General features: G+C 35.3%; 1 protein-coding gene across 1 annotated transcript in view; it reads left to right on the top strand.

The window, feature by feature from the left end:
• Slc44a5 (solute carrier family 44 member 5) overlaps positions 1–13,598 on the top strand; it is a 349,441-nt gene that overhangs the window by 311,229 nt on the left and 24,614 nt on the right. Inside the window, exons 6-10 of the mRNA XM_058578926.1 lie at positions 2,724–2,849; positions 3,917–3,977; positions 7,815–7,938; positions 9,254–9,337; positions 11,971–12,083. Of these exons, the coding sequence (XP_058434909.1) occupies positions 2,724–2,849; positions 3,917–3,977; positions 7,815–7,938; positions 9,254–9,337; positions 11,971–12,083 (508 nt within the window). The remainder of the gene's footprint in view (positions 1–2,723; positions 2,850–3,916; positions 3,978–7,814; positions 7,939–9,253; positions 9,338–11,970; positions 12,084–13,598) is intronic.

Raw genomic sequence — 13,598 nt, 5'->3', positions numbered from 1 at the left:
AGCACCCTATTTGAAGTGAACAAATTGGTCTGATAGAAGAAAGAGTAAAGAGCAGTTGCTGTGTTGGTTTTTTTTAAGAGCTCATTTGTGTCTGGAATGAAATCTGATATGATTCTCTTTAACAAACCACATTTTACCATTTTACTTTCTTTTATGTGTTGCATTCACAGCACTTTTATGTGTAGTACACATGGTGTGTGTATTTGTAAGAGCTGAAATTGTCATGATCCCAACTCAGTAGTTCCTACCATCATTTAAAGCCTATGAAAGCATTAGCTTTTTAAATGCTCACTTTTATAAATCCACTGAAATGCATCCAACAGGGGAACTAGTTCAGTTATCTTTCAACATCTTTTAAGTAAATAATCAAGCCTGGGAAATATCTCCTAATATGTTAATTTATTCAGATTAACTGCAATCAGAGTGAACTTTTGATATTTGCATTGATGATAACCTTAATCTTCTTCCAAAAAATGTGGACAGGTTGGATGGTGTGAACACACCTATATAGTTCTTCAGCTTTTTTAGAAGGGTACCTGTGACATCTCTAATATTTTCTCCAGAAGTGTGTTAGTCAGTTTTCCATTGCTGTGAAAAAAAAAAAAATAAGAAAAACAAATTAAAGGAAGAAAGGTTTATTTTGACTTATGGTTTCACAGGTTTCAGTTCAGACACTTGGGTCTGTTGATTCTGGGCCTGTGGTGAGGCAGACCATCAGGGCAGGGAGGACATAGCATAGCAAAGTTGCTCACCTCATGGCAGCCAGGAAGGGTGAGAGAGAGAAAAGCAGGTGAGGGGTCAGGAATGAGACAGAGTCCCCCAGAACATACCCCCAATGATCCACTCCCTTCAAGTAGAATCCTACCTCCTATAATTTCTACAACATCCCATAACCCATTCAGTTATGAATCCATCAATGGATTAATCTATTGGTGACACTAGAGTGCTGATGATCCAATTATTTCTCAAAAGCCCCACCTCTGAATATCACTGCACTGGGGACCAAGCCAACACATGAGCCTTTGGGGGACATTCTACATCCAAACTATAGGAAGAGGTATATAAGTGCATGTGTGTGTGTGTGTGTGTGTGTGACAGAGGTGGGGGGGAGAGGGAGAGAGACTATGAAAGAGAAAATATATATGGAGGTGTGAGTGTGGAGGAATGGGCTGTTTACCTTGTCAAAACTTCTAGAAGGTATTAGATTGCTGCTGTAACAAGACGATGTTCACTTGAGATTTGAGGAGTCCACTTAGTTAGCCTAGTAACAGCTGTGAAGTCAGCACTAAATACCCTTGTGTATAGCAGAAACATGACCCAAAAGAAGGAAGAAAGATGTCAGCTCAGCAGCAGTATTTTTGCCTAACTGCCTATAGGGGTCAGCCCATGAGAATAATTACCAAAGTACAATGTGGAGATGGTGCAAGTCAGGGCAAAGGAGGAGTTCACAAGAAGAAACTGAATTAGTAGAGATGTTTAATGGTTGACTGTAGCTCAGATGGCTTACTATGATCTTTCTTTCTTTTTTTAATTATAAACAAAAGCAAAACCAACAGTAATTCTTTCTTTTTGTGGAATTACTAATTGAATTGCAGTCACTTCCTGGTGGCTCCATGAATGAGTGATTTGGTTTGGCACTGATAGTACCCCAAGTTCATTAATATAAAATGATTACATGAACGACCTCTCTGCCCATGTCTACATGGTGTTGGGAAAAGACTATAATAATGATTGATTGTGGCAAGTAGCCCTAAATAATTGTTCATTTCTTATGGGATAAAACTCTGATTATGTTTTGATAATTCACTGTCACTAATTATTGTAATGGCATAAGTTATCAACATTCAGAACATTTTGAACTACCATCTTATTCATATTTAGAAAAGGACACAAGATTCTCACTCTGCATATGCATAAAGTATACAGCAAAATTAATCTTGATTTTATACTCTTAGCTCTAATTCATAAAATCATTTTTAAAGTTTTATTTAAAAATCCATCATTTCTAGGCATAAAGTGGTGCATTCCTATAATCCCAGCAATTTAAAAGTCTAAAGTTGGAGGATTGCAAGTTTGAGGCCAACCTCTGAAATTTAGCAAAATCCTATCTCAAAAAAATTCTTTAAAGGCTTGGGAATGTAGCTCCATGGGAGAGCACCCCTGAGTTGTATCCTAGTATTGAAAAAAAAAGGCCATCATCATCTTATAGTAATGGTCACATAAATATACACATGTGATAAATTTTACAGAACTACATCCCCATGCAGACACACACAAATGAGTGAATATAAAACTAGTGCAATCTAAATAAGTTTAGTGGACTGTAACAATATAAATTTCTTCATTGTAATATTTTGTTATAATATGTAAACTCTTACCATTAGGGGGGAAACAAGTAAAGAGTATGTGGAATCTATTCCTTAAAACTACCTATGAATCTATATTTATCTTAAAATCAAAAGCTAACAATAAGCCCATCACTGTATAGTACCTGATTGTTTTAACATAGCATCAACATTGGAGAGGAAGGAGTAGAGCTTGATAACTCTGTATTTGGAATTTAATTTTTTTTTACAATAAGACTAGAAATTGGTTTACATCCTTCTGATAGAAAACAGTGCTTTGCTGTTTATTCTGGTGGACAATTCACAAGTCTCACCTTATGGATACTTCCTGATTTGTTCTCATTTCAGTTGCCATCATTATTTTCCTATTCTTCATAGATCTGTGTCTCCAAGTGCCCAGAAAAATTTTTAACCTACGTGGAAATACAAATTTCGTACAAAGGAAATAATAGTAATTGGTTATACTACAGTCAATTCTGCCAGCCTACTGCTGAACCTGAAAAGGTATGTGTGTTTAAGGTTACAACTAGAGAAGAATTTAACTTTTGTCTCAGTCTCAAGTGTAATATGATCATCTGTTACTGGACAAGCCCCTACATCTAAGAAATGATTACTAAAGGCACCATTCCATTAAAACACAAATGCATATGTATACTCATGAACACACACCCCATTTATACAGTATTATTGTGCAGACTTGGAGTGTTAAGACAGGCTGTTAAGTCTGGTAAGTTATCTTCAACTTTTTTCTGGCACCAGCAAATTCTCTACCTGGATGGAAATTTTTGCTGTGAAGTGTTAGGATTTAATGTAATTTGCAATCACCATTTCATTTATGTGTGATGGAGCCCCATAGTAACTTAAAAATACAAATTTTACTTCCAAGACTAGTTTGATAAATACTCATTAAATGACAACAAAAGAAACTTATCTAGGTTTGAGATTTATAAGGGATTTCTAAAGCCTAATTATGTTAAATAATATTAGTGACTTTTGGGCTGGAGATGTGGCTCAAGTGGTAGCGCGCTCGCCTGGCATGCGTGTGGCCCGGGTTCGATCCTCAGCACCACATACAAACAAAGATGTTGTGTCCGCCGAAAACTAAAAAATAAATATTAAAAAAAATTCTCTCTCTCTCTCTCTCTGTCTCTCTCACTCTTTCTAAATATATATATATATATATATATATATATATATATATATATATATATATAAGTGACTTTTACAGTAGAGAAGATGCTCTTTTTCGGGGTGTGGGAGTGGTGGTGTGATGTATTAGACACCCGGATATAGCTAAAACAAAGACACACACCCTCACAGGTGTGCTTTGGTTTTAGAGGGTCTGGTTGTATTACTGTTGATTTGATTGAACCATGGTTAGGGCATTTAAAAGAGCTTGTCAAACAATAATTTATGTGTGATGATCTTATAGTTATTATTATTGGGAGGAAGTAATTTGGAACAATGAGATTTATGGAGTTACATTTGGAAGGAATAAAACTTTTATATGGAGAATAAAAGTAGTCCTCACATGACTTCTGACAACTTAATTCACTCTTCCTTTGTTTCAGCCCATCTCAGAAGTCTTATTGGATGATGACTGCCCCGCAGCAATTTTTCCAAGCAAACCTTGTAAGTATCAATAATTTTACCTTGGAAACATAGATTCTACCAAGAAGTAATTTAATTAAGTTTCCATGTTTCACAGTTGATGAAATTAAGATCAGGAATGTTCCTATGTCTGGCCCAGGGTCCCAGAGTTCATTAAGAAGTCTGCGGTAAAGCCCATCCTTCTGACTCTAGCCAGAGGTGTTTCATTGGCGCTCTGGGCTGTGGGGTGTTGCTACATAAACACATGGAAAAGATTGAAAATTGACTTTTAAAAGCCAATCTGATTGATTATGTGGAATTCTACAAGCATGCATACCCATAACACACATACCTGGATTCAACCAGAAAGTTTGTTCAGAATTGCTTTGGGGAGGGAGCAAGGCAGATACTTGTCTTTATGATTTTATATTAGAAATATTTATGTCTCCTGAATGAGTCTACATTTTATTTCTTTAAAGTTTTAATCTTTACTTAAAGTGATACTCTGTTTAGGGAAAAATAACCACTTATTTTCCTTTCTTAAAGATATAATCCTAGCTACCAAAAAATAAAAATTTACAGATGTCTATTACAGTGTTTATTCAAAGTAATCAGAGAAAAGAGGGGGGACAAACATTAAAATATCCAAGTACAAGAGAAATTTTAAATAAATCATGATGCATTCATTAAAAGAAATGTTAGAATTATTAAATATAAATATTACAATAACATGAACATATATGCTATGATGTGAAAAATGCAAATTATTATATACACTTTAGTGACAAGCATGAACAAAAAAATGAAGAAAATCTGTTCAAAGAAAAAGATCAGAAAGAAATACACCAAATATTAAAGGGTTGTTTGGGGTGGCAAAAGTATGGGCATTTTTCTCTTTTTCTTTTTCTTTTTTTTTTTATTTATGCACTTCTCAACAATTAGTATATACAGCTTTTAAAATAGGTGAAACTTTTCATGCACCCAGAGGACCACACTGAAGATCTCCTTGCAGGGGGTAACGCACTAGCAGTCAGAACTGTGGTGGTGGGAGTCCAGCAGGACAAACATTTGCCAAGCTTCTTTTCAAACCAAGCATGGATTGAAAAGAGTGCAGTCAAAACTCTAACCTAAGGAGGCAAATGCTTCCAGAAGAATCTCAAGGGGGTTGTAAGGCAAGCAACAGTGGTAGCTGTGGGATCAGGCTCTAAAAGAAAAGTGGAGAGATTCAGCCAGTTAGCATGAAAGTTGGAGATAGAGTGTTTCTCTTAGAATAGGGATGCACTGCAGTCCTTCTAAATGGTGAGGTTTATTTCTTATTTGAGATGGTGACATTCCTGGAAAGTAGGTAAACTGAATTAAATCACTGTCAAAATAGTATCATGTGAAGCTCCCATTCCACTAAAGTTCTGAGATCTTTCATCATGTAAATAATTTTCATATCTCTTTTTATAATTTAATCATCAAAACATAAAATAACAGAAGAAAGGTAATAGTCATCAGCTTAAGCAGAAAGTCAAGTACACTGAAGAAGCTTCCACCAAGCACATGTCTTTATTGCTCTGTGACTTTTATCTGGGTTACTAAAGACCCTGAAGCAAAGATGAAGGTCCTGCAAGCAACCTCCCTCACCAAGATGCCCTAAGCAACAGCTGTCTGTAGCCAAGAACAGTGTTAAAAATGTTATGAAAATAAATCATTGGTCATGTAAGATACAGTATATGAGACACATCCCTGCCCTTACAAGTAGCATTAGATTAAATTTCAGAATATAAAATGTACATCGGGGATACAAAATGAGTAAGGCACAGCCTCTCACAGCCTAGTGAGGGAGAGATTAAAAAAACATTGCAATCAACTTGTACTCCTCTTAACAGCAGATCAAGCGTAGGACTTGTATTAGTCAGGGTTCTCTAGAGGAACAGGACCAAAAAGAAAGTATAATTATAGAAAGGGAACTTATTAGGTTGGCTAACACGACCAGGAGCTGGATAGTCCACAGCGGCCATCTGCAGGCTGGAGAGCTGGCAGAACCAGTAGCTGCACAGTCCAAGATGCTGAAGCCCCAGAACAAGAGGGATCACAGGTGCTAACCTAGTATGAGACTCTCCATAGTCTCGAGAATCCCTGGCAGAGTTCTATATGAAGAGTGAAGAAACCAGAGTCCGGTAACCTAAGAGGATCCAACAACCTCTTGGGGCTGCTTCCTTGTTCTTCCAATTTTTATTCCATACAAGCCATCATCCTATTGGACAGTGCTTCCCATGCTTGGAGAGGGTCTCCATTTCAGTTGGCTGACCCACATGCCAATCATTCCTAAACACACCCTCACTGTCACACCCATAAGCCTCTTAATCCTTGCAATATCTTAATCCAATGAAGTTGATGATTCAAATTAACCATTCCAGGACTCAATGGGATACTATGCCACTAATAAAGTTTACCCATTAAAGATTTTATAAAAGGAAATAAATACTATTAAGAGAAAGAAACAGGGCTGGGGTTGTGGCTCAGTGACAGAGCACCTGCCTGGCATGTGTGAGGCACTGGGTTTGCTTCTCAGCACTGTATATAAATAAATGAATAAAATAAAGGTTCCTCAACATCTAAAAAATTTTTTAAAGGAGGAAGAAACAAGGATGGGAACACTCATATGTAGGGAGTAGAAAAGGATAGAATGCACCAAAAGAAGGATAGTGTAGGAGGGACGTGCTCCATGTAAACAAGAAAAGAGCTTCACAAAGGCGGCGGTGTCTACCATGTCAAAGGCTCAGAAAAGTTAGCTCATTCAAATATTGGCCAAGTTCTACTAGTGCCAGGCACTACTCTGGGTAACAAGTCTAGTGGGATGAGGTCATGGGGGTCTCTGGGAGGACAATTTCCACGGCAGGGCAGAAATCTGATTGGACTGAGAGCAAGTGAAGCAGCTGAGTGAAGAGCAGGAGAAAAAATAGGAATGGTACTGGAAGAATCAGCCATATTATAAGAGCTAAAGAAGTTGGAGGTGGGTGAAAAAGAGAGCCAGGAAAGTCAGGAAAGGCTTTATGGTAACATATTTCTTTCTCTGAACTGAGTGCTTTAATATTTTATTTTAAGCCATGTATGCAAATTGGCAATGCTTCTTAAAAATTGTGAAAACGATCCATTTTTGATTCCTCTTAACTCTTCACTTAAAACTGGTCTTAAAATAGTTTAATAGATAATGTAAAGAAGAAAGGATTCTATTTAATCAAATTAAGAATATAGGAGATCAAACAGCAATTTAATACTCAGAAGTTATACTAGTCTACAAAATGTGAACTTCTTTGGATAGCTTCAGAATTTCCGTTTCTACTCCCTCCAAATACTGTGTAAATAAAAAATCTGGAAGGGAGAAAAATTATTAAGAATTCACAAACAAAATTTCTGTTCTTTTACTAATCTATATAATTCAATTCTTATTTCCCAAGGAATTATTCACTAATCTCCAGTTTTCATAACTTCATTCAAGGAATATCCAAGATTTTTTTAAAAATAGCAAGCCTATTCTCATTTAGTCATACAAATGAATGCAACTTTTCTATTAAAGTGATATGTACCAGTGTTATGTATCTTATTTGTGGCAATTTGGTGAATACACTAAGTAAAAAATAATATTTACCATGTATAAAATTGCCAAAAGATTTAGAACATAGCTTCAGATTGTGATCATATTTGCTTTCTATTTCAGCTTTAGAACTACCAGAAAATCTTCAAATTATCAAGTAAAAAGCAATTAGCTATCTATATTGAGCCATTTAAATACCTAGTAAGAATTTGATTATAAATAATAAAGTTTAAGAAAGAAGGACATCATGACAGAAATAGAAAAATGATTACCATAATTTTAATTTACTTTTACAGTTCTCCAGAGGTGTTTGCCTGACTTCTCAACCAAAAATGGCTCTTTAACTGTAGGAAATAAGATGCTGTATGAAGATGGAAGTGGAAAAACAAGAAATGTACTAGAACTCAGGGAGGCTTCAAAGTATGTTTGTTACATTTCCATTTTCAATGTTGATGCATCCTGTTGTTGTATCCAATATTAAAGCTCCTGTAAGGTTAGGGGTTTTAGGAAAAGAATTGTTATTGTGAAATATACATATACATGTCACTTTAGATTGGAGAACTTGATATGTGTTCATTAAGAAAGGCATGTAGATAAAAGGAGAAAACAGAATGAATTAGAACAATGATGTTTTTCAAAATGGTCAAATCTTTCATTGTGAATAGGGGTAGAAATGTGACATAAGGAAATGTATTGGCACTATATCAAGTTTCTACACGCTAACTATAATGCAGTAAATTAACTGTTTCTTTTGACTACACACATAATTATATTTCCCTGGATGCACATATTCACACACTTCAATGTGTGTAAAACATAACATGTACAGAGTGTCATTGCATAACTCAGTTGTAAAATTAATCCTGAAAACCTGAGGTATTCTAAAATTGTTATTTCTCTTTCTTGAAAGACATTAGCAAGTAGTATAAAGGCATGATAGTACAGCTCCTGCATTTTTAGAATAGCAACATAGGTGAATTTCAGAAAGAGTTATGTGAAAGAACTCATAAAATAATAATAGAAGTATGATTTCATTGATATTAAATGAAAAAAGAAGCAGAACTAAATTAAATTTCCCCCATTAATTGATAATAAAAGTGTTAAATGAAAAAAACAACTGGAAAATTATTATCACAAGAGTCAGAGTAGTGGTGACTTCGGGGAAAGAGGGAGGCATTACAATTGGGTCACATGGAAAGGGCCGACAGTGTTGTATTATAAGAGTGTATTCACCTTGATTATTAACCAGATTGGACTCTAAGGATTTGTGCACTTTTAGGGGTGTGCTCCATCATGCCTTACTGCTACAGTGCTGTCAGATGATACGAAGGAGAACTAAAGATGATATTCATTCTTGACTCTATGAATTTTATAAATTACAAACTGATCTTATTTAAATTTATTTCTTACAGTGAGGTTTCTGTAGTATTGATGGCATATATACTCAATATATATATTGGATACACTAGAGAAGAATCTGTGCATTGTTCTCAAAAGCCATGTTCTCTGTGTGTGCAGCTGTGGCCTCTTTGGCAAGCTTATCCACCTTTGAAGTTTTCCCAACTTTGCAGGTTTACTAAAATGGTATTTCATGTGACTAGAAAAAGAGTCACTGCTGATATGTGGTTTCTAAAAACATGTTTTGAACAGCAACTTGAAAAATCCCTTTTATCATAAAAACATTTCTGTTTAACATTGACCAAAAAATTATTAATTTTTCCTTCTTTGAATTCAGTGCTGTCAATAAACTCCTTGATGCAAGGGCAATTGGATCAAAAGTTTTTGAGGACTACACAGTGACGTGGTATTGGATCCTCCTGTAAGTGTAGACACATAGATGCTTCTTCTCCAGCCCCTTTCTGATTTCTTTTATAGACTGATTCTTCAAATTCCTTATTCTACAAGGTTGACTTAGATCTTTTAGTACCATTTTTTTCCAGTAGGGTGAAATGGGGTAAAGAAATATTCCCACTGTTAGCGGAAAGTTATAAAAATATAAATTTTACATTCTACACTGCTCATTCAAGCACTCAGCTGCAGCAGTACCTGTAGGACTTCTGTGTCTATGATACTTGTGTGCTGCTCGTCATGGTATAGTGTGTGTGGTGTTATTTCTCTGGTTATTTTTTCTCATTTGTCCCTACCTTGACCTCCAAAGTATTATTCTTATTTTTTCTAACATTTCCTTTCCACATAATAATTATCATCCTCATCATCAGAGGCATTGTAATTTATGAGAAGCTGAAAAAACATATGGAAGAGGGGATTTTTAATTTTCAAGTTTAAGATTTATATTCCAGAAATGATTGGTTCACTAAGTTTCTCAGTGTCATCTCCATCCTTGTTCCTTAATTAACCACATATTTTTAATATGTCAAATAATGTGCCTATCCCCAGACCATTCAACACATTTTTCCCCTTTTGTTTCTTTCCTGCCATATTCTTGTCTGAGTCCTGAATAGCTCCACGTCATTCTTTAAAACCAGTTTTAGTGTCACTTGTGAAACCTTTCTTATCTTCCCTAGGTCAATTAATTATTTTAATTGTTCCCCTCTATTTTCCTCACACCCATTTTGAGTGCACATGCAAGCACACATGCATTCCTTGACATACAAGTATCCACTTTTCTTCTACAAAGCACCTACCACTAGGTATTTTATCTACCTGGCTTTTTTCCTCTGATGAACTGTCTACTCTTTATAATGGTAATCATACCCAACTTATGTTTAGTTTTCTATCTCCTCACAACAGTTCTTGGAATGCGGTAGATTCACAAAATATGTGGGCTTGCCAAACAGTTATAAAAATACTTGGGGAGGGGGTGACAAGATAGGTACAATATATTTAAGTGTATGGGGCTTGATAAAGTTAAAATTGTATTAAATATTACTGAGTAATTTTAGAGCTATAATACTACAGTATTTTGTGAGATTTGCTCATTTCGATGCTTTGTCTTCAACAATTCCAATAATAATTTTCAGTGTGTTACGATACATCTCCATAGCAGACGTTGTAGTTTATGCTATCAATACTTGAACTGGTTTCCCTACTGTCAGACTCTACTGTCACTTTCTGTGTTTTTTATTCATTTGGCTTTTCTACTCTCATCTAAACAAGTGTACATTACCATAGACTCTCAGTCCACCTCACCTAGACACACACTGAAACTCTGTGTACCTGGGTACCGCTCTTAACCACTATGAAATCAGCACCTGCCTTTACTTTCAGTTTTTCTGCTGCTCTCATCTGTTTAATTAATAAACAGCCAAAGTAGTAATAGGCTGAGACTTAGTTTATTTTGTTAGAATTTTTATGAAAGAATTTAAAACACATAAAAAGTAGCTTTCTCACCACCCCTGGTCTTTTTTTGATTGTTCCCCTTGGACTATGCTATAGAATAATCCTTCAGTTGTATTGAATATTTAAGCACCTATGATTCTAAGAGGGAATGTCTTTTGAAATTAAACACAGACTGCAATGTGTTTATCTGAAAAGGCAATCTTGATGCTGTGCTGTGCTCTATTCAGCAACAGTAATTATTAAGATTTTTTTTAATTTAACATTTGAGACCATGAATTGGACCAATGTACCAGGGTTTTTCTGTTGCTATGATTGAAAACGTGTAGATAGCACCAGAGATGTCAGTTCTAAATGAAAGAGTCAGCCAGCTTACAATCTTAATGAATTCCCTTTGAGGAATTACCCCAGGGACTCCTTTAGAATCTGAACCCAGATTCTAATAGAAGCTTCTCCAATAGCTCAGTCAAACTCAAGGAAGAAATTAAAATAGAAAATAGTCCTTCATGATAAGGCTACATGGCCTAGGAGATGCTGAAGACTTACCAGTGGCCCACAATTCACAGGGGACTTGGGATAGCTGTCTGGTGATGTCAAGGCACAACAAATTATTCAAGATAATTATGTTATAGTGATAACAACCACAAAATTATGAGCTCAGGAACTAGGTAGTCAGTTATATTTCTTGTCTTTCTAGTTCAAGTCTATTCTAGACATCCATGTTGCAGAAGTTTTCCATTAATCACCAGGTAGAGAGAGTAGCACAATCCACCATGCATATATTTTGTAATTTACCACCTAGGAAAGTAGCTGTGAAGCGAAAAAAAATAGGACATAACAACTGTGGCAGACAGGTCAAATTGTAGGTTGGAGGAATTGTATTTTTCCTAGACTGATGATTGATACTGCGCTTTGGTTTATCTCGACATGCAAAGATGCTCATATATAAAGTCCCTAATTTTCCTATATGAGCATCTTTGTGCCTAGGTAAACCGAGGTTGCTTATACTTTTTATCATTATAAATGTTTCTTTAGTCAGGTAAAATAAAATATTCTAAGCATTATTTTGAATAGAAATGGGTCTTGTATTGATATTTTTATTATATTATTTGCAGCACATTGACTGCCATGTTTATTGTGGGTTTTTCCCTCTAGAGGCCTATGTACTGCCATGATCCTTAGTTGGACATTTCTGATACTCCTCAAATTCATAGCTGGATTCCTCTTCTGGATATTTGCATTTGGTGTACTTGGAATTGTAGGATATGGTATGTATCAAACCTCTTAAAATTACCAAACATCAGAATAATGTTTTCTTTTTTCATTTGCCATTGTCAATCACCAGAAAGCATTTACTTGCTTTTGATTTGATTATTTCCTCCCCACAAATAGTGACATTTAAAATAATTATTAACCTTTAATATATTGTCTTTGTAACTTCTATTTAAAAGTCTTGTTTTTTGTTGTTGTTGTTGATACTTGGAGCTCTAAATAACCCCTGCTCTTTGCTGGAGGAGAATCTAGGCATGTGATTCAAGCATTCTGTTATTGTCACCAAGAATGAAAGGGCAATAAAGCCTGCTATTGACTTCACTGACTTGTCTTAAGCAGCAAAAGAAATCTGAGATTGGCTATGCTACAACTTTGACAATGGAAAAAAAGAGAAAGGCAGTCAATATATACAAAGTGCCTATGAAGCAATCAATTTCAATTCTCTACTGATTCCTTAGATAGTGCTTACACAGCAAATAATCATGTAGCAATTAAGCTTAAAGCTACTTATGGTGAGGAAATGTCCAATTAGATTGGAAATTATAAGTAAATAAGACTGAATGCAGCTGACCTCTGCTACTGGATTTCTACATATAATGGGCAACCATTTCCTACTGAATAGCCAGTTTACAAGGACATAAAACAATGTGGATGTGTCATACGAGCAAGGGGGAAAAAAAAAAGCAGACAACTTGTGTTCGAGGGCCCATGTGCAGCAAGGGAACAATTCTCACTGAGAACAAGTTAAGGGAAACACAGGAGTCTCCATAACTCTGGATCATGAACATGAATTTAGAGTTTGGGAAAAAAAAAAAGAAGAAGAAGAAAGAAACCCCAGATGCATGTCATATTAACAGTGTGATCCTCTGCTAGTACATAGTCTCTCTAATTCATAGTTTATTCAACAATATAAGAAATAACTGTGAACATAAAATACAATAATATAAATAATATATATATATATATATATATATATATATATATATATACAGTACTTAGAAATCTGGTAGCATATAGCAAATTTGTTGGGTAAAGACTATCTGTTCTTGTTGTCACTGTTGTTATTGTAAGGCAGAAATGTTATTGAGGGAAGAGTACTTGAAGTCCAGAGATCCTAACTTTTTAAAAAATCTACTTTTGGGTTCAGTATAGACTACAGTGAGACAAAAGTAGATCAGTGAGACCAGTAAGGTGGCATTTGCAGCAATCCATGTACTATGTGGGAAGCTCAGACCAAGACACTAGCAATGGAGGTAGTCTTAATGGTTAACCAAGTTTTTTCCTGATGGATTGAAATACAGTTGTGATTTTTAAAAAGTGAGTGGAAGAAGAAAAATGAATCCACAAAAAGATATGAGATACAAGAAAGGATAGTGAGCAAAGAAAATAAATTGATAAACATATAGGTAAAGCAGCAAAGACTTTGCCTATTTAAGATGATAGTAATGTCCAATTTAAAAAATGTACAGAACTAAAATATTGAGCAATAACCAGGAAGTGTTTATTGAGTA

Source organism: Marmota monax, unplaced genomic scaffold (assembly GCF_021218885.2).
Source record: "Marmota monax isolate L192 unplaced genomic scaffold, Marmota_monax_Labrador192_F-V1.1 WCK01_AAM20220418_F8-fsc00046, whole genome shotgun sequence".
Taxonomy (NCBI): domain Eukaryota; kingdom Metazoa; phylum Chordata; class Mammalia; order Rodentia; family Sciuridae; genus Marmota; species Marmota monax.
Note: the sequence above shows the minus strand (reverse complement) of the source record. Positions and strands in the feature narration are given on the sequence as shown.